The sequence below is a fragment of the Myxine glutinosa genome, chromosome 1 (assembly GCF_964187855.1).
Source record: "Myxine glutinosa chromosome 1, kmMyxGlut1.1, whole genome shotgun sequence".
In the NCBI taxonomy this organism is placed as follows: domain Eukaryota; kingdom Metazoa; phylum Chordata; class Myxini; order Myxiniformes; family Myxinidae; genus Myxine; species Myxine glutinosa.
Window position 1 is genome coordinate 338,286,425 of NC_136261.1, and position 21,877 is coordinate 338,308,301.

Sequence of the window (21,877 nt, forward strand, 5' to 3'; positions counted from 1 at the left end):
TATGCTTGTATATGTCGTTCATAGTTTGTTTTCTATCATGTGTACATCTAAAGTTATCAAAGTTCAAATTTGCATAAGGACGTTATGAACACCCTGTATGTATGTATGTATGTATGTATGTATGTATGTATGTATGTATGTATGTATGTATGTATGTTTTACTTGTTTTACATTTGAAATTCTTTTTACACTTCCCCAAAATACTAATAGTGCTTACTGGAAGAAATTTTGTATCCACCAAAAAAGTTATATGACCATGTGTATTTAAATGTATACACTTCAGGAGGATTGCTTCTGTAGCTGGGGAAACAAAAGTTGGTTGAAGGCTAAAGGAGTGCACTGCAGAGGATGGAGTCGTGTAGAACAAGCATTCTGAGTATTGCGCTGCAATACATGTCCCCTACCAAAGTTCAAAGTGCCATAACTTTGTCAAAAATGATAAAATATGCAAATTTATGCACAGTTGATGCTGGTTTTCAACCTTGATCTGAGGTATGCTGAGACACATGTGTGTCACGCCTCGCCTCGCCTCGTTGATAAGCCCGCAAGGTCGCTCCATGGAGCAGCCTGCACGTATTGCACTGTGTGAATTATATAATTACCAACTCACGGTCTGAGGTAGTAGTGATTCAAGAGATATCCATTAAAAAAAAAAAAAAAATCGTTTAATTAACGATATTTGCCAAACCACGTGCCCTATCGCAAATTCCAAAAGGACATTTTAGTAGACTGATATGCTGAACAGATCTGTGAAGTTTCCCCTCGATTGGATCACAAATGAGGGAGGAGCTTGATTTTAAAGGTTCATGCTTAAAAACGTCACAACTCTGAAACCATGTGACGCATGACATCATGCTCGCTGACTTTTTTGTTCGTCATGCGTATGCGATTCTGCCTGCAAAGTTTGGCCTCGATCGGTTCAGCCGTTGCAGAGAAAAAGGGGTTTTCGTGTTTTCACGAAAAACAATATGGCGGCCGATCCACGTGACCTGTGACGTCATAATTACCATTAAAATATTCTACAGACCGAGTCCCCCCTACGGTGAAAATTTTATCTCAATCGGTCCTATTATTGCAGAGAAAATGGTTTTTAAAGGAAATTTAAACTTAAAATGGCACTGAGTTGAGGATCATCAGAATTAACAGAATTCCCAAAGTTCAAGGTGCCATAACTTTGTCAAAAATGATCGAAACGTCGTGAAGTTCGAACTTGATCTGTAACTTATCATGAGGAAACCACGTACCAAATTTGAAATCATTAGCTTAAGAGTTTAGAAAAAAAGTCCGGAAAACTGTTCTTTGCGTGAGGGACTGACAGACTGACGGACTGACAGACGGACAGACGGAGGGACGGCGTGCAAACCTATAGTCCCCTCCGCTGTACACCGGTAGGGGACTAATAACGAGACATCACTAAAGTACACTATTGGTCAGACATCTACAAGGCTGGTGGGGTGAGAGAACTTTTGGGATACCTTTATGAAAATGCTGTTGCACAAGTGCTGCCTGGGTATCAGCTGAGCACTGAAAATTGGGGTTTCAGCACATTAAGCCAGAACCTTTCAGGACTATTTGGTGAGTCCACAGAAATAATGCTACTATGCCCAGCCCACCATTAAGGCAAACAGTCTCCCCAAAGTGGCGGTTAAAGTCAAATGACTGGGAAGAAATTATGGTGTCGTTGCATTCAAACTTCAAAACACTGTTTCGGCAAAGTAGGAACCTTGTGCGCGGGATGGCAAACAGGACCCACCTCTTCCAGCCGACGGTCAGTCCCCAGCGCCAAGAGATTGTCAAATTCCCTCTCCAAGACCTGTCGAGCCTGTTTCAAGAGTAAACACAAGCACAAATAGACAAAACAGAATTTCTAAAGAATCACAACTTGAAGTTTAACAGTGCTTTGCAAAATCATCACAAGTGCGTCCATGACTGTCAATGAGAAGAATGAAGTACTCGGCAACACCTTGCTTAGTATTGCAAAGAGTTTGATTGAATCGCTTTTCACTCATAGACTAGACGGATTTATGGAAAAAAGGCCATGGATAAGCTTCGAGGTGCATTTATTGGGTAAAAGTTGGGAACCTCACCTTCTATCTATAATTCCAGTAATCTCTGTTTGTACGTCTGTACGTTTGTACGTCTGTTTGTCTGTGACCGCTGTTTCTCGACAACCACGGGTCCGATATACTTTTAACTTGCCAGGTATATTGCTGGGGACCCGAGGATGTGCCTTTTCAAGGTTTCATATTAATCGGACAATTACTTACCGAGCTATGTCCAAAAAACGATTCAACCAATCAGAGAGCAGCGAACGATCGCGTGTGCCGAACGTGGAGGACACACTCTGCCTCGGATGGCACATTTGAGAGCGTATTCATTTATTTCACGTTTGCAAACTATGTTGGCGTTAAACTATGTTTTAAAACTAATAAAACCGAATTTGCGATTCATTCGCTTTCCTGCGCGTTTGTGCACGCGATGGCGATTTCTTTACCAAACTCCGGAAGCCGTTCGCTTTGGACCAAACCATTGCATGTAAATAGAGGGGGGGGATTGTCACCGTACTCGCAAGCCGTTCGCTTTGGACCAAACCATTTCATGTAAATAGAGGGGGGGGATATAATTTTAGATATAGATATAGTACGGGCAATGCCCTAGTTTAACATAATTAGGGTATGCTGAATTCGATTAACCTGGTTCCCAAGCCTAATTTTGAGTGTTTGACCTTCTAATTAGCATAAACAAAATTGCCACCAAATTGCCATTTTTTGACACATTCTTGGGACAAGCATTTATATATCATGTATATACATGCAGCTCTATGCGTTATACACCGATTGATGCTGTTTTAAACAATCTACCGAGAAGTTTGTCCACAGCACTGCTACCATTTCACGCATTAACTGGGTGTGACACCACCTACTATTTTGCAAATCACACCAAACGAACATCATGGAAAGTCTTCAAAGAGCACCATAAACTGCTGAAGAACTTGGGCATTGGTGAACTCACAGAGGAGACAATCAAATCTGCAGAAGCGTTCGTCTGCAGAATATATAATATGCACAGAACAACCTCTGTTGATTCAGCACGACATATATTGTTCTCCAAGACTGGTAAACCAGAAGCAATGTCACCGACAAGTGAAGCTCTTCATTTCCATTTGATGTGAGTACACTATCAAGCCATGGTACGGAGAAATGCTCATTGTGCCATACCTGACCTTCCTGCACCTGTGGAAATGGGATGGAAACGTGGTGATTCAAGACTAGAGCCTATTCTGATGTCACCGAGTCCAATCCCAGAAAGTTGCCTCGAGATGATTTGTTGTGCATGCCAGAAGCAGTGCAAGACTCGACGCTGCAAATGTCGCTATTCAGAGTTGAGGTGCACGTCAATGTGTGCCTGTCAGCAACAGAGTGATGATCAGACCCCTCGTATGAATTTGATGTAGTTTGGCAAAACAACATGTGTGACATTCCTGAATGTTTGTGCTTCATGGCGATGTGTACTTAATTTTAGAATAAATGGCTGTATGAAACATTGTCTTATTAAAACCATTTCCCATTTTATAGTGTCCAATTTCAATATCAGTTTGAATGTCTCTTTCAATATGTCGCCAACCATAATATAGACTAGACGGATTTATGAAAAAAGGCCATGTACGTAGTGTGTTCAAAAAGTATCCGACCTTTATTTTTCGTGCGTAAAAAAAAAGAAGCTAGGGAGGCGTTGATTGGTGCACGTATGTAGGCGATCCTAATGCACACGCGTGAATTTTTTCACACCTGCAGAAGCTGTCATTCGACGGCAGACCGCCGATGAGTGAGGAAATGTAAGTGAGCGCCATCGGATTTTCGTTTTTGACAAAATGACGGAAAAACTTGAACAACGCTACTGCATCAAATTTTGTGTTTCATCAAAACTGCAACTTGGTTTCTGGGTCGTACCCATAAACCCAGGACTCATCGCCAGTGATCACTGTGTTGAGGAAGCTGGGATCGCTGTTCACAGTCTCCAGCATGTCCTGTGCGATCTCCAAACGGAGTTGCTTCTGCTCAATCGTTAGCAGCTTTGGGACGAACTTCGCTGAGATTCTCCTGAAGCCCAAATCCTCCTTCATAATGGAATGAACGGTGTTGAATCTTGCGGATCGTTTCCACTTGGGAATCGCCAAGCTTTACACAAAATTTGATGCAGTAGCGTTGTTCAAGTTTTTCCGTCATTTTGTCAAAAACGAAAATCCGACGGCGCTCACTTACATGTCCTCACTCATCGGCGGTCTGCCGTCGAATGACAGCTTCTGCAGGTGGGAAAAAATTCACGCGTGTGCATTAGGATCGCCTACATACGTGCACCAATCAACGCCTCCCTAGCTTCTTTTTTTTACGCACGAAAAATAAAGGTCGGATACTTTTTGAACACAGTAGTATAAGCTTCTAGGTGCATTTTGGGGTAAAAGTTGTAGTAAAGTTAAAGTAAAAGAGCTGCATGTATGTACATGATATATAAATGCTTGTTCAAAGAAATTGTCCAAAAATGGCAATTTGGTGGCCATTTTGTTTATGCTAGTTAGAAGGTCAAACACTCAAAATTTGGCATGGGAACCGGGTTAATCGAATTCAGCATACCCTAATTATGCTAAAAAGTGAGGTTCCCAACTTTTACCCAAAAATGCACCGAACATTCACATTTTTCAGAAATCCATCTAGTCTTTTATAAAGGGGATGGAAGATAGTCTTGAATAGAGAGGGTGGAAGATAGTCTTTTATAGAGAGGGTGGAAGATAGTCTTTTATAGAGCGGGTGGAAGATAGTCTTTTATAAAGAGGGTGGAAGATAGTCTTTTCGAGAAAGGGTGGAAGATAGTCTTTTATGGAGAGGGTGGAAGATAGTCTTTTATGGAGAAGGTGGAAGATAGTCTTTTAGAGAGAGGGTGGAAGACGGTCTTTTATGGAGAGGGTGGAAGATAGTCTTTTATAGAGACGGTGGAAGATAGTCTTTTCGAGAAAGGGTGGAAGATAGTCTTTTATGGAGAGGGTGGAAGATAATCTTTTTATGGAGAGTGTGGAAGATAGCCTTTTAAAGAGAGGGTGGAAGATAGTCTTTTATAGAGACGGTGGAAGATAGTCTTTTCGAGAAAGGGTGGAAGATTGTCTTTTATGGAGAGGGTGGAAGATAATACTTTAGTTTAGAGAGAGGGTGGAAGAGTCTTTTATGGAGAGGGTGGAAGAGTCTTTTATGGAGAGGGTGGAAGATAGTCTTTTATGGAGAGGGTGGAAGATCGTCTTTTATGGAGAGGGTGGAAGATAGTCTTTTATGGAGAGGGTGGCAGATAGTCTTTTATAGAGAGGGTGGAAAATAATCTTTTATAGAGACGGTGGAAGATAGTCTTTTCGAGAAAGGGTGGAAGATCATCCTTTAGTTTAGAGAGAGGGTCGAAGAGTCTTTTATAGAGAGGGTGGAAGATAGTCTTTTAGAGAGAGGGGGTGGAAGATGGTCTTTTCGAGAGAGGGTGGATGATAGTAAGAGAAAGCTATGGGGTTAGGAGAGTGGTAGCTAAAGTATAAGAAGCAAAGGTTCTTTTAAAAACTAGGATAGGATGGATAGAAGGGGACATTGAAGAGAGGAAGAGTGAAAACAGGGAAGGCAATAGAAGGAGAGAGAGAGATAAAGATATATATATATATATATATATATATATATATATATATATATATATATATAGTCCTGTTCCTAGGGATTAAAATCCTCCAAGGAAACGGATAGCCGAACAGCTTACACTCCGAGGCGTTCAGTCAAAAATGACGGTTATATACACGCGAGGGAAAGGAGAATGACGAACTTACCTTCATGGGTCCCACCGGACGTCCTCGAACCTGTGATAATTAATTCAAACCGACACGGATTTAAAATGTACAAAAATACCGGCTTTATTGAAGAAATGCCGGTAACAAAATAACACCCGGCAAAACTAAGATTCCTAAATGGGACGTCCCCACACAGACTCGTTTACAGACAAAGGGAACAATAAAAGTGAAAATAAATGTGTGTGTATTTTTAGGTACTTAGCTGTGAGAGTCTACTGAACCCCCTCGGGAATCGTTAAAACCCCCGCGTCCTTGGTGGGAATAGCACAGGCCTCCATGCACAGTTCGCTTGCGGGAAGAAACGCACGCCTCAGTCCGCAGTACGTGCGCGGGAAACCGCAGGCCTCGGTCTGCAGTTCGCTCCTCCTCACGCTCACGATGATGATGACGGAACACGACTGTTCACCACAAAACCCCACAGTCAAGAGCTCGTAAACTTAGACCATACGTTGAGACTGTCCCACTGCAAGAGCTCATCCCAACGCAAGAGAGCTTATCGGTCCGTTCACCTCCAGATCCAGAAAACGAGAGAGAAAATGTCGGCCCTCCAACTCCTTTGTACTCAAGGCTCTGACATCATCCAACGCCGCCCGTGCTTGCTCCTATCAGCCAGTCCCTCTCTTCATTGCTCGACAAATCTCACCAATCACTGCTCTCCGGGGCATGGCCTCCCGGATCTGCCTGCTTGATGTTATCAAACATCGGTGGTATTATCGTTGGTGCTCAAAGTCCTGTTTCCGGTAGGCTTTTATTTAGTGTCATTTAATGCGTTGCTTTGTGTGTGTGCTGCATTGTCATAAGGAACAGAGGAAAAATAACAGAGGCCATTACATACAGGGGATTCATTACCCGTAATCCCAAACTAATTAACATAACCCTACCCCTCTCATGGGGACACTTTTACACTTCCACGACATACGGTCTAAGGGATTCCCTACTTATGTACATGGGGTTCTTCTTCTTCTTCATCACAACATACGGAGCATGGTAATCTACACACTTCTACCTGGACTAAGGTAATCATTGCCTATCCCCCACAAACGTAACAATATATATAAATAAATATATATATATATATATATATATATATATATATATATATATATACATCAAAATATACATTTGTGAGATCATCCACTAGGCTGGAACACACCTGCGAATTCTGAGTGGGAATTTGCAGAGTCAAGGCCAAGGACACGTGGTCAAAAGTGTCATCGAGGGCAATGAGGCCACCGTGGACTCCACTCTCCTGCAGATTGGCACAGTACTCACGTAGACCAATAGACTGAATCCAGCGCATTACTCGTTCGTTGCTCCATACCATGACATCTTAGGAGGTGGTGAGGGTCATAGCATTAGTTCTGGGTCTTTGCTTAACATGAGAATCATGCCGTTGTATGATTAAATAATGCTGTTGTATTTCGACAATCTGCAAGGCCCTCATTCACATCTGGATGGAGTACTGCTCTCCCCCTTTGGGCTCGCATGCTGATCTCACACCTTGTCTTTCTTGATGCCATGGAAAGCAAGGCCCTTAAAATCATTGAGATATCCAGTTACAAAGTGGTGTGTTTCGGCCTACTACTTTCGCAGAGCAGGCAGGATGGTGGTCTCTCTGTGTTCTACTGCTCCCCTTTTGATCTTGCACCATTTACCATCCCTTGGCCCTGTCCTACACAGGTTTCTGCAGGGTGCACATGGTCTGCCAACCCTCTTCTTGTTAAACTCCCCAAATCCAGGTTTACTGCTCACCTACACGCATTTGTTCCTCTTTTCTCTCACTTGTGGAACCAAGTTCCCCAGTCAGTTCAGTCCCATTCGTCCCTCCAGGGCTTCAGGACATATGTTCGCCACTATCTCAGGTCATCCCCCATCCATATACGTGATCTCTTATACCCCAAATGACCCCATTCCCAAGCACTCCCATTTTCCAGGTTATTGTGATTTTTTCCCCCATTTCCCTCACCTCTTTTTCTTTGTTAGTTGTTCGTTGGTTTGTTCATCCCTTTCCTCTTCTTGCTGTGTTTCATTCAGCTTGTGTGTAGCTTATTCACTCCCATGAGTCCTTCTTCCCTCCCCTTGATGTCACTCTCACTTCTACTCTGCTGTTGGTATTTTCCCCTTTCTATTTTGTTTCATTCACGAGCTTCGACCATGTGTACACATTAATATTTATTTAAATAAATCAATAAAAAAATGAAAGTATTTTTTAAGTTTTCCTGCGTATTGATCAAGCTTCTCCCCACACCTCCATCCTCTTCCTCCCTTATCCCCAGAATAGGGAGAGTAAACAGGAGGTGATATCAAATCATTGATTCTATCTCAAAGAAACCACCAAATGATCCTTAGCTGATTAGTATTTACATTGTTGATGTAATTTGTTGCCCATGATACTTCCTACATGAGCACGGACGCTCCAACCATTACAGCACCGAGTCTGGTTATACGAGCTACAACTACAAGGTAACTATCTAACTAACAAATTTAAAATTATCGACTGTTTCTGCTGCCATTACCTTTTCAGGGAGACCATTCCAAGCATTAACTACTCCTTGAGTGAAGGACCACTGCCTTATTACCATCCCAACTCAGCTCCCCTTCTTTATCTCAGGTTGTGGCTCCTGCTCCTATGTCTGTCCATTCTGCTGATAAATGCTTCTGCTAAATCTCTTCTGCACAACTCTTCATTATCTGAAACATCTCCCGCAGATCCCCTCATAATCACCTCCTTTCTTCAGTATAAACTCCTGTCTCCTTCAGCCGCTCCTCATGGTTTAGTCTAGCGAGCCCCGGAATCAATCGAGTCACTCTACACTGAATCCTCTTTGTGACAGATATGTCCTCCATCAGATGTGATGATGAACCTACTCATCATCTCAGTGAATCCAGGTTGACAGCTCACTACCATTCCTTCGTTCCTCTTTTTTCCGCATGAGAAACAATCCTCCAGCGTCCTTTCAGTAATTTAAGGTGTCGCCCATCGTCATCACCATTTGTCAAACCTGATGTTTACATCTTAGATTTTCTACCTTGTACACCTACCTACATCACATCTTCCATTTGCTTTAACCTTCCCTTCCTTCTGTCAGCATTAATGCTTCTCTGCCCTCCATATTTCAACTCTTTCATGAGCATAGAGTCTGTATTTTGTTAAAAAAAAACACAAGCATGTTGTAAAATACAAACACTTACTTTTTATTTCTTGTTGGCTTCCTTCTCTCAGTCTCTCCAGTTCTTTGCGATCGTAGTTCAACCTCTTCAATGCCATGATACCAAACTGGAGGCTTGTTCTGCATGGAAGTGCAGGGCAATAACAACACTGTGGTTTCCAAAGTTACTGCAAATGTTTGTTCATTGCAAGTACATAAAGAAAGCATGTAGCAACTAGAACCTCCGCCAGCCTGAACAGTTTATGTTTGGTATCCCACTGATAGGCCAGATCTGGATCCGGACCTGAACCAAAATCTAAATGGCTGGTTCTTGTCACCTACCCAAGTCATCCACCTAGTTTTGTCAAAACTCATCCACAACTTTTTGAGATATCATGCTATATACCGTTTTTGGGCCCATCTCTCAATTGTGAAGAATCACCTTAAGAATTAAATAATTCTCACATCCGGATCTTAACCAAAGTCGAATCAATTCGTCCTTGCCACACACCCAACCTGCCCACCAAGTTTCATCCGAATCTGCCCTTAACTTTTTAAGATATCCTGCTCAAAGACAGACAGACAAACAGACAAGGGCAAAAACAGAACCTCCCGCCATCTTAGGTGGCGGAGGTAATAACAATGATATGAACAAGCAATGGTTGTAAGGCCGAGAAAAATATATTTCCGGTCTCTGGTCAGCGCGCGCATCAATTTTGACCCTGCGCGTCAACAATTTTTTTTTTCTTCAAATTTCTAACGGTACCTACAACAGTGCGCCTGTTGTTTCCGGGCCGGCGCGCTATCTCGGGACATACGGGTCTGTGAGGGTCGCCATTGCTATCGACGTTCGCGCACGGTTCTCCCCTACACAACTACGTTTAGTTTGTCCAAATCCAACCAGCCGTTCCAAAGATATGAGTAGTTATGTGTGCCGTGACGTCATGAATCCAATCGGCTGGATATTGTCATTTATTGAAACGAAGACGTTCTATGTCGGGTTCATGTGAAGCAACCAGAAGGCCTAGAGAGCTGCGGGTGGTCTTGTTAGTTAGGCCTGGATCCTATCTCGTTTGTCATTAAGTTGTAAGTGTCTGTGATAATCTGGTGGACTGGGAGAAGAGATCGTGGGAGACCATCGGCCTGTTGGACCACTTGCGCATGCGCAGTGTTGATGCGATCGACGCATTGGAATGTTTGACGGTACGGCGAGGCGATCTCGAGAACGAAATGGCAGTCTATAATATGCTTGAAGAACTTAATGATTTTCAGAATAAATACATTTTAAAATAACTTAAGCTTGTGTTCACTATTTACAAAAAGGCCTACTAGTTCCATCGGCTGTCTTTAATTTCTCTCTGGATGGCGCCACGGCAGATGAGGAGGACCGCAAGGCATGAGGACACAAAAAAACACCTCTATATGTGCAATCCATGCTTTTCAAAAAAAAAAAAAGAATTAAAAAAACCGCATCGCCGCATCAATTCTGGAAGTTTGGTCTGACCAGAGACAAGCAATATATTTTTTTCGGCCTAATCTCCTATTATTGTGGTTCATGCTCACTTCAATGTATGCATTTGTCTCATTTTGGTATTAACCACTGATGCATTTAAAAACTGTTTTAACCCACCGGTGGAAACTGTCTACCATCTTTAGCTGTCCACGGAGATCTTTCTTGGTGAGGTGGTCGAGCATGCGTGCATCCACCAAACACTCCATGAAGTAGCTCCGGTACTGCGGCAGACCCAGGCTGGGCAGCCACTCATTCCCGACCCACTCGTGATTCATGTCTCCGTAAGCTAGCGTCTGGTGCACACGCCCCAAATAATACGTGATGAAAATGTTGGTTGCTCGTTCTTTTTCTTGTCTTTTCAAAGCTATTGCAAAGTTCTTTTGACATGCACACACTTATTTCTATCTGATGGGTTTTTCAAAAAATGATTGAAAATGCAATAGTACAATTAAAGCAAAATTAAAAGAAAAATGCATCGCTAATTGCATACCATGTGGGCTCGTTCTGAGATGGGATTTTCGGAAACAGAGCTCAATTTTTACTCACAGATACTAAATTTCACAAATGCCGTGGACTTCACTAATCCCACAGCTTTTCTTTCCTGTCCACATGTGACTGCTCGAAGTTACGAGGGACCGCCAAACATGGAAATGGGTGTTTGTTTTGTACAGCTGCCATTCTTTTCAACAAGGATTATTACCAATCTGTCAGGTGGGAGTGTATGATCATCAAATTGCCGGCACCCATCAAATGGCCCGAATGAAGAACACTCAAGTATGAAAAACTAGAAAAACCTTAAAAGGTGCCAGCAGCAGAAGTCTGCATCGTACCTCCGTTGGTTGCTCAGAAGGATGAAGAATGAATAATGTGAACTTCCTTAAATTTTGTCATGGTATTTGCAACCTTGACCCTAATGAAGCTTTGATAAGTAAATGTAATTGATAAATAATCATTGCAAATCATGTATTGCTGAAATGCCAAAAACAGTGACAGTGCAAATACCAGACAAACGCCGAAAAGAATATCCTCAGCAAGCGGGATGGTGAAAGCGTGACAATTTGCTGTTGAAAATTTGCGTCTTCCTGGAAATTTGGCGCTCCGGCATGCACATGGCAATTTGCACCAGGCAAAATAAACAGCGAGTGCGCAAGATGGAAACTGTGATCACGAGGGAGTGAGTTCTGGCAATGCATACACAAACGAAGATGTGCAACTATGCAGAGGGCAGCCCACCTGAGCCCAGCTGCCCTCCTCGTCATCCTGTCAGTTTGGGTTAGGCAGATAAGTAGGAGGAAGAAGAAGAAAAAGAAAAGCCGAAAAAGAATAAGAGAAGAAGAAGAAGAAAAAGAAGAGTGCCATCAATTCTTTCCAAAACATAGATATCTTCTAAGTGCTGTGTCTCAGGTGATCTTTTAATTTATTCATTAAAAAGGTAAAAATTTAAAAGCAGAAAAAATAAAAAAAGCTAAATTTTATTTATTTAATCTTTCTTTAAGGTATCCCAGCAGCTATCTTGATAGCATCAGCATCGAGAAAAAAAGATTAAAATCCATTATTCAAACTCTAAATTTGTCGACTAATTTTGAGGCAAAACAACCGGAAAACTTCCAACTGGTATAATATTTACAGATTCATAATGCATACATTGAAAATGCTGCCATATTTAAATTAGCAAAATAAATCTAGAATCAAACATGAACTATTGACGAGTTTGAAACAGGATAGAGTCATTTAAACTGTCTGATTTGACATAAACACTAAAACTAAGAAGCATAGAAGCACAACAAGGCCTGATGAAGCATTACCAGGTAAGCACATTGATGGATATAGTAATATCCACTTCGGGTGTTTTTATGGCACGTCATGCGGTCTTTATAGTACGCAAGTTAACATTCATACAAGCTCGAACAGGTAGATGTAAAGACTATTTCTATTAAAACATATTCTCACAACTACCAAAAAAAAAAAAAATTGGACAAACTCCATTACGACTGACATTTTACATGCTCTCAGAGCTTCGGACCAATCCATCATTCCGTTCGTCAACGGCGAGCAATGTGCCTGCTGTTTGGCACGTCTGCCATAAAAGGGTTTCTTTCCGCAAAGTCCAAAAAATGAGGGGTGTGGTACACCAGAGACGGAAGCAAAACGACAGGGTAATTCACGGCAAGCAAGGAAGTAAGAAGACAGGAATGATGCCACTAACCGCACGCGTAGACGCCGTCAGGTGTTGAATCTCCTCATGAGTCATCCAGATATTGCCAGTGGCCTAATTTCCAAAAGAGTGATGCAAGCATGTGTGACACAAAGGTAAGGGGTGGGTTAGAGGGTAAGACCAGCGGTGAGTGTAGTTAGTTAAGCATTTGGATTAAAAAAAAAAAGGAATATTAGTTCTTGATAAGGGGGGAGAAGTGGAGGAGAATCTTGTGAATCAGTTATGAAAAAATTATTGCCAAGATAAAAGTCTCCTGAACTGATTGACTTGTAAGGTCGAGTTCATTGGCTAGATGGTAGTCTGGTGTATGCTCGGGTGAACCACATGATCGCGTCGTCCCACACAAATGGTTCCATTTTTTATTACGTTTGAACCATAGGAGCATGACCCTCGCTTCTTTGGAATTATGGGTTTGGAGTATCATGGATAGCAAATTAAAACTTGCCTGCACATACAGTGCATTCAAAAAACACGAAAGAGAAATCAGAGATTGCAGACCCTCACCAGGACGTGTGTGTGTGTGTGGTGTTTATTAGCTGCAGTGTTTGTGTGTTTTATCGACAACGTAGATTTATGATCAAATAAATATGGCTGCCGAACAACGTCACCAATTATGTCATCAATTGAACTCTCCCATTCAATTTTTGTGTAGATCACGCTCAAGAAATTTCAAACTGGTCAGATCAAGCGTTCTACTTGTCTAATTATGACATCATATTAAAGGCACTGGTGACGTCGTCATGAATATATGCTGTTCCCCATGGGGAGTAGTTGACAATGAGCCATGTTTCAATTTTTTCCATGAAGCGGTTTCGGAGATATAGAGGTGTGATGGCTCCTGTACCACGTAACCTACGACGTCATAATTATCATTAAAAATTATACGGGAAAAGGCTATAATATGGTGAAAATTTATTGTCAATCGGACCAATGGTTGCAGATAAAAACATACTCACATTCTATGTTGACAAACAGACAGACAGACAAACAGACCCAAATGCAATACCCTCTTCGCTAATTTCTCAAAACTATCAACATGTGGGACAGCCTGCTATACTTTCGAAGACCTCATGCTTTATTAAAAACCGTTGATATTGCAGGTGAGGTTTCATCACGTTCTCTGTAAATGAGCAAAAGGTCAGTATCGAATTATATTTTCAACTTAAACAGGTACTAAAAGGTGTGTATGCCAAGGTGAAATAATCCTCAGAGGACATTTCACTATTACAAGGAAATACAAGTAGCTACAACGCAGGAGGAGGCCATGAGGTCCAACAAGCCGGCACAATCGTGCCAACATTTTATATTACTCCCCCATCCATACTACTTCCAGATACCTATCCAAGTCAAAATTTAAAACTATCCACTGACTCTTCCATCACTATACTCATAGGGAGACCATTCCATGCATTCACAGCTCTCTGAGTGAAAAATTCTGAATATACTACCATCCTAACCCCATTAGGCACTATGCCACTGTACTAGGAACTCTAAAATCACATCCCCTCAGCCGGATATCCTCCCATTCACAGGCACTCTTTGCTTCCCATCATTAAGCCAATTTCCAATTCAGTTGGCGACTTCACTTGCTACTCCGCAACCTCTCACCTTATCAAAAGCACCTTATCCAGAAGGACAACCATCACTGCAACACTCCACAGATCTGGGCTTTATGGCAGAGTGGCCAGACGGAAGCCAAACAGTTCAATCTTGGTTTCATCAGACCACAGAATCTTGTTTCTCACAGTCCGAGAGTCCTTCCGGTGCTTTTTTGCAAACTCCAAGCGGGCTTTCATGTGTCTTTCACTGAGGAGAGGCTTCCGTCTGGCCACTCTGCCATAAAGCCCAGATCGGTGGAGTGTTGCAGTGATGGTTGTCCTTCTGGAAGTTTCTCCCATCTCCACACAGGATCTCTGGAGCTCAGCCAGAGTGACCATCGGGTTCTTGGTCACCTCTATTACCAAGGCCCTTCTCCCCCGATTGCTCAGTTTGGCCGGGCGACCAGCTCTCGGAAGAGTCCTGGTTGTTCCAAACTTCTTCCATTTAAGAATTATGGAGGCCACTGTGCTCTTGGGAACCTTCAATGCAGCAGAATTTTTTTTGTAGGCTTCCCCAGATCTGTGCCTCGACACAATCCTGTCTCTGAGCTCTGCAGGCAGTTCCTTCAACCTCAAGGCTCGGTTTTTGCTCTGATATGCATTGTCAGCTGTGAGACCTTATATAGACAGGTGTGTGCCTTTCCAAATCATGTCCAATCAATTGAATTTACCACAGGTGGACTCCAATCAAGGTGTAGAAACATCTCAAAGATTATCAAGAGAAATGGGAGGCACCTGAGCTAAATTTCAAGTGTCATAGCAAAGGGTATGAATACTTATGTCAATGTGATATTTCAGTTTTTCTTTTTAATAAATTTGCAAAACATTCTAAAATCCTGTTTTCTCTTTGTCATTATGGGGTATTGAGTGTAGATTGATGAGGGAAAAATGAATTTAAACGATTTCAGCATAAGGCTGCAACATTACAAAAATGTGAAAAAGTGAAGGGGGTCTGAATACTTTCTGAATGCACTGTATATATATATATGAATGAATGAATGAATGATCGTTTTAAGGCCATTTTCCCCGCTAGAGCGGCCTTGCGGGCCCCATGGCAATCATGGTTCCCAGTTTGAGGCAATGTTTTTATGGCCGGATGCCCTTCCTGACGCCAACCCTTAGTCGCCTCTTACAATGTGCAGGGATACGGTGTACCTATTCTAAACCAGGGTACACACCGGGATCATTCATCCCAGCAAGCTGGTACTCAATTTGCTGACCTCGGAAGGATGACAGGCTGAGTCAACCCCCCTGGCGTTAATTCAGCGATCGACCGGGATTCGAACCCAGGACCCTAGGATCCCAAGCCGGCACCCTAACCGCTAAGCCAACACCAGGGTTCTGGATATAACACCAGGGTTCAAGATAATCGACATATATATGTATATATCATATTTTTTATTGCAAGTGGGGTATACTTTCACATTGTGTAAGCAATAACAAACCATGCTTAATATGTAGGTACATAATACATAGAAGCTTTATGATTATATAGGCAAGCATCACCTACTATATAGGCAAGCATCACCTACTATATAGGCAAGCATCACCGACCTGCTGCTCGATAACAATTTAGGGTGTTTTAAAATTTATTTATTTTCCGGACGAGTTCATGGTTTTTTACGTAAATTTTCATTGAGATTTTTATTTAACAGTTTACAGTTATAGAAAGTACAATTTTCAAATGTTAGATATCGATTGAGGTTTTTTTTTTTAACGTATGCGTTAATTTTGTTTGTTTGTTTGTTTATGTTTTATATAAACTTGTTTATGTTTATGTAGTGTCATCCTATATGTTTTATGTAGTTTCATTTGTTTATGTTTATGTAAACATAATTTTTTTCTGTAAATTTTCATTTACGGGTGTTTTCTGATGGTTCTGGGATTTGTACTGGTATACCGGCTTCGATGTCCGTTGGCACACCAAATTTCAGTTTTCTACGACACCCGGAAGGTACCGAACATTAATATCAGTCAGTGAGTGGTACCTACGTAAGAAGCACGGTTTGTTATTGCTTACACAATACAATGCATAAGTATACCCCACTTCTGTGTATATATACGTGCATATATACCCTTACAACATGTGACCTTACCTTACAACTCACCTTACAACATATATAAGGTGAGTTGTAAGGTGAGGTCACATGTTGTAAGGGTAGGCGGTCGGTTGGCTAGGTGTGGTTTTTTGTGTGTGAGTGAGTGGATGAGGGACTGTGGATTCTGGGAGTGGAGGCGGTTTTGTTGTTGTAGTTTGTGTTCTCACTGGCTGGGGGTGGGTGTATGTACACATCCAGGTGTAGCTGCTGCATGTGGAGGCGTGTGTGCCCATGGTGGCCCACCTTAGCTGACCGTATCGAGGTTGAAGGGCCAAAACGGGATGATGCTGAAGAACCACGAGTGAGGACCCGGCCAGTGAGGCACACTTGTGACCAGGTGTGTTTTGAAATTATGAATTGTGTGTGTGTGTGTGTGTGTGTGTCTCGTGTTTGTTTAATTTTGTTCCTACCTATGCTTGCAGACAGACAACCAAGCACCAGTTCACATTTATGTAGCTGCCATGTAATTATTCTGTTCTGAGTTTGGAGGTCGGTGGTTCAAACCTTGTCCAAGTCATACCAAAGAATTTACAAATGCTTTGTGTTGCTTGTTTGCTTGATGCTCTGCATTTGAAAAGACAGAGGATGGACAAACAACGCTGGGAACCATCTGGCATGATGGAATGCCATCCCGACATCTTTTGACATTTTTCAGTCTCAATCCCACAACAAATAAAATACACAATTACACCAACCCATACTACAAATCTACAACTACCGCTAACATAGACATCTTAATACAATTGTTACTATTTCCACTCATGACAAAAATGTCAAAATACTATAGGTCATGATGTCAATCCGTAAAAGGAGTGCGGTGTTGGATTTTGTTGTCATTCCAACCTTGTCATTCCTTCCTACCTTGTTTGGTTTTTTTTTTCGGGGATTCCATCCCACATGTTTTTTCATTAAAAAAAATAATTCCGACTTATTAAAATGAGGTTGAAATAAAATGAGGTGATGAACCTTCATTGTGTGAATCTTTTAAACCTCTTGCTATGAGCAATCCTTACTTCGTTTGTCATATGTTGAGGCTCATTGATAACCAAAGCCGTATATGCGTAAAATCATTTACATATTATCAGAAGGAAAAATAAAAAGGTGGTAAAGGACGGGAAAAGGAAGGAATGATGTCCTTTATGGTACAGACCGTTCGAGAAGTTGGGGGTGCTGAGGGACTGGTAAGGGACACCATCTCCTGGATAGCAAGGCGTAGTTTTAGACGATGCAGTGGGTTGCTGATTCCAATCTCTCGTTGAATCTCAGTGTCGGAAAGCGCTGACATGATAGCACCTGATTTTACATTGGCACGACACGCCGCCACATACCACGCAGGCATGCCCACCCACAGCTGGCGGGACAAAGATTTCACATTTGCATTTTATTCCGTAAAAACATGAAAAATTATCAGCAGCTAATAATGAGACAGCACTTAAAAACAAAAAACCTTGACAAGAAACCTTGTAAACTTGAACGCTACATAATATAGATCACATGATGAACCATGGTTTATACAGAGCACTGGTTCTGCCTAAGCAGTTTCTACGGCTCAGGTTTTAATCCTGGACCAGTTGCTGCTACGACACAGGAAGTCAGGACAGGAATTTATCATTTGTTCATGGCTCGCCAACTCTTCGTGAAGGACACCGTCGGATCTTTATTGTCCACAAATGAATTCTGGCAGACGTGACAACCTGTTTAATGTCCATCCAAAGGATGGCTCACACATTGATGAATCATGCACAAGGAGGCCACCATGTCTGCGCTGCACCATCTCCAGTATCATCACTCATCCACACACAAGCTACAACCTACAAGTCCTGCCAATATCCCCATACCCCTCGAATTCCAATGTATCCAGGCACCTATCTAATTCCTATTTAAACTTATACATCCTCTCCACTGCCAATACCTTTCGTGGGAGACCATTCCATGCAATGACAACTGAAAGACCCTCGCCTTAAAAATGTCCTAACTCTCATTTTTCTTTACCCTCAAGCTAGGGCCACTTGTCCTAACACTGTCCACTCTGCTGAGAAACCCCACTTCACCCATCTTGTCCACACCCTTCATTATCTTAACCATCTCTATCGGATCATCTTGCCTGTAAAACACTGGGATGACAGTTTATAGCAGGACAGAGATTCAAACCCAGGCTAAACAGCTTAGAGGTGAGTGTAAGTACCTCTAGGGTCTAGGCCATCGTGCTAGTCCACGTAATATACAGTCACGTGAAAAAGAAAGTACACCCCATGTAAAATTTTGACTTTTTCAACATATTTCAACCAACAGCTATTTGATCTTCATTTCAACAATATTGATAGATAAAGGTGATATAATATAACAAATATCATGAAACATTTACATTTTGTAGTCCATTGCATAATTTAAATAAACATAAATGCAAATTTCGCATGTGGAAAAAGTAAGTACACCCTTGGCTCTAATAGGTGTTATTGCCCCCTTTGACAGAAACAACCTCAAGTAGGCATTTCTTATAACTGTCTACCAGTCTCTGACATCGACTGGGAGAAATTTTTGCCCACTCCTCCATGCAGAATTCTTTCAGCTGTGCGATGTTTGAGGGGTTTCTTGCATGCACAGCTCGTTTCAAATCCCCCCACAACATCTCGATGGGATTTAGATCCGGGCTTTGACTTGGCCATTCCAGAACCCTCCATTTCTTTCTTTTCAGCCATTCCTTGGTGGATGGACTGGTATGTTTATGGTCATTGTCATGTTGCAAGGTCCACCTTCGGTTGAGCTTCAACTTTCTGACAGATGGCCTCACATTATCCTCAAGCACCCTCTAGTACAATGAAGAATTCATAGTGGATTATATGATGGTGAGCTGCCCAGGCCCTGATGCAGCAAAGCTGCCCCAAACCATAATATTTCCACCACCATGCTTTACAGTTGGTATCAGGTTCTTGTGGTCAAATGCTGTCTTTGGTTTTCGCCAAACATGTCTTCTGTTACTGTGGCCAAACAGCTCTACCTTTTACTCATCTGTCCAGAGCACATTGTTCCAGAAGTGCTGGTCTTTGCCGAGGTGTTCATTGGCAAACTTTAGTCTTGCCCTGATGTTCTTTCTGGACAGCAAAGGTTTCCTCCTGGCACACCTCACATGTAGATCAAATTTGTGCAGCCTCTTTCTAATGGTAGACTCGTGCACTTTGACATCAACAGTGGCAAGAGCTACCTGTAGGTCCCGCGATGACATTCTGGGGTTCTTAGAGACTTCTTTCAACATCTTGCGGTCTGCTCTCGGGCTGAACTTGCTGGGGCGGCCTGGCCTGAATAAGTTGGCAGTTGTTTGGAATCTTCTCCACTTGTAGATGATCTTCCGGACAGTCGAATGATTGATTTCAAATTGTTTGGAGATCTTTTAAAATCCCTTCCCAGACTCGTAGGCATCTATAACCTTCTTTCTGAAGGCCTCAGAGAGCTCTTTTGATCTCGGCATGGTGACGCTGCACACGTCAACAACAAAGAGCAAACCAAACTAAATGTCTGAGGTTTAAATAAGACAGGTTCCTCCAAGATCCTCTCTAACGATGTTCTAATCATTTGCACCTGAGCTGGTGCACCTGATTTTAATTTTAGGTCATTGAAGTAGTGATAAATGTAGGGGTGTACTTACTTTTTCCACATGCGAAATTTGCATTTATGTTTATTTAAATTATACAATGGACTACAAAATGTAAATGTTTCATGATATTTGTTGTATTATATCACCTTTATCTATCAATATTGTTGAAATGAAGATCAAATAGCTGTATGTTGAAATATGTTGAAAAAGTCAAAACTTTACATGGGGTGTACTTACTTTTTCACGTGACTGACTGTATGTGTTAAAAATTAGAAATTACCACATGGCCGCTTGATTTTCCAGCAGAATAGCCATGAGGCACAGGGCAACATGCATGAGCCATATAATATTTCAAGAGTAAAACTTTGAAATGATGACTAGCAAAGTGTGGTAAAATTCTTGCAAAGTGTGGTAAAAGCACAGTTAAGTTTATGCAATGTACTCATATTGGTTTAATTTTCTTTCTGGCCTTTGCTTGCTCTGAACCAAGTGATGTTTTGGTAAATAAAAATGTAGCTTCTACAGACTAATATTGACTTTTGCAATACCTCTATTATCATATTTTACATCGAATAAGTGAGTTAGTTTGCAATACCTCAAGCCATGCGACAACTGTCTGCCCGTCCCACAGTGCAAATGGCAGGCCCAGACGCCTTGCCTCCTCGAGAAGTTCATGCCTGTGGACGGAAGCAAACACAAGCATAGATATGTCATCTGGGAACCTGCATGGGCAGGGATAAACAGGATATGACAGTGGTGATTGGGATGGCAGACATAAGAGAAATAAGTTTTGGATATTCCTGGATGTATTCAGTTTTACTTTATCATTACCCCTAACATGCGAAGCAAAAAGCAGGGTTACACAATTGGTACACTGTGTCTGTCAGTCTCGATAAGCATTCGATAGGGTTCCACGCAAAGTATTGACATGGGCAATGAGGAAGTTAGGAGTGGAGGAATGGTTGATCAGAGTAGTGATGGCAATGTACAAAAGAGCGTGCACAGCTGTAAGGATGAAGGACGGGAACAGTGGTGAGTTTGAGGTGAAGGTGGGAGTGCATCAGGGGTCGGTACTAAGTCCACTACTATTTGTAGCTGTGATGGAGGTGCTGGCTCAGAACGTAAAGGAGGGTTTACCGTGGGAGTTGTTGTATGCAGATGATCTGGTGTTGATTGCGGAAAGTATGGATGGACTGAAGGAAAAGATGAACAAGTGGAAGAAATGCATGGAGACAAAAGGTCTGAAGGTGAATATTGGAAAGACGAAGGTGATGGCAAGTGGTAAAGCATGTGGTGAGGTGGAAAGAACTGGGAAGAGGCCCTGTGCTGTGAGCAGGAAGGGTGTCGGAGTGAACTCCATTCAATGTACAATGTGCGCTGAGTGGGTTCATCAAAAATGTAGTGGTCTGAGAGGGTCATTAACCAGTGTGGCAGCTACATTGAAATGTAGGGTGTGCACAGAGGGAGCTGCAGATGGAGGAAATGTTGAGTTGGATCTTGGAGATGGCGTGAAGCTGGAAGGTGTGAAAACATTTTGTTACCTCGGAGACATGCTGAATGGAGAAGGTGGATCAGACTCGACAACGGTTGCTGGAGTGAGATGTGCATGGAAGAAGTTTCGGGAACTGAGTGGCGTGCTGATGAGGAGGGGAGTGTCGTTGAAGCTGAAGGGAATGGTGTATGCTGCATGTGTGAGAAGTGTTATGATTTATGGGAGTGAGACATGGGTCATGAATGTGGAGCAGCAACGAAGGCTGGAAAGGGTGGAAATGCGAATGGTTCGATGGATGTGCGGAGTATCGTTGAGAGAGAGGAAGACAAATGATGAATTGCGAAAAATGA

At 42.2% G+C, this 21,877-nt stretch overlaps 2 protein-coding genes across 3 annotated transcripts in view; one reads left to right on the forward strand and one right to left on the reverse strand.

Moving 5' to 3' along the window:
* Positions 1-16,660, forward strand: part of ACSS3 (acyl-CoA synthetase short chain family member 3) — a 168,417-nt gene extending 151,757 nt beyond the window's left edge. The window contains exon 17 of the mRNA XM_078769818.1: positions 16,642-16,660. The gene's annotated coding sequence lies outside the window, so the exon portion shown is untranslated. The remainder of the gene's footprint in view (positions 1-16,641) is intronic.
* The window catches only part of LOC137412574 (liprin-alpha-1), a 394,428-nt gene that overhangs the window by 12,705 nt on the left and 359,846 nt on the right, over positions 1-21,877 (reverse strand). For both annotated transcript variants that reach the window (XM_068097905.2, XM_068097904.2), the window contains exons 19-24: positions 20,631-20,712; positions 17,594-17,794; positions 10,649-10,824; positions 9,062-9,159; positions 7,023-7,198; positions 1,754-1,822 (exon numbers count right to left, since the gene is read on the reverse strand). In XM_068097905.2, coding sequence (XP_067954006.1) covers positions 1,754-1,822; positions 7,023-7,198; positions 9,062-9,159; positions 10,649-10,824; positions 17,594-17,794; positions 20,631-20,712 — 802 coding nt within the window. The remainder of the gene's footprint in view (positions 1-1,753; positions 1,823-7,022; positions 7,199-9,061; positions 9,160-10,648; positions 10,825-17,593; positions 17,795-20,630; positions 20,713-21,877) is intronic.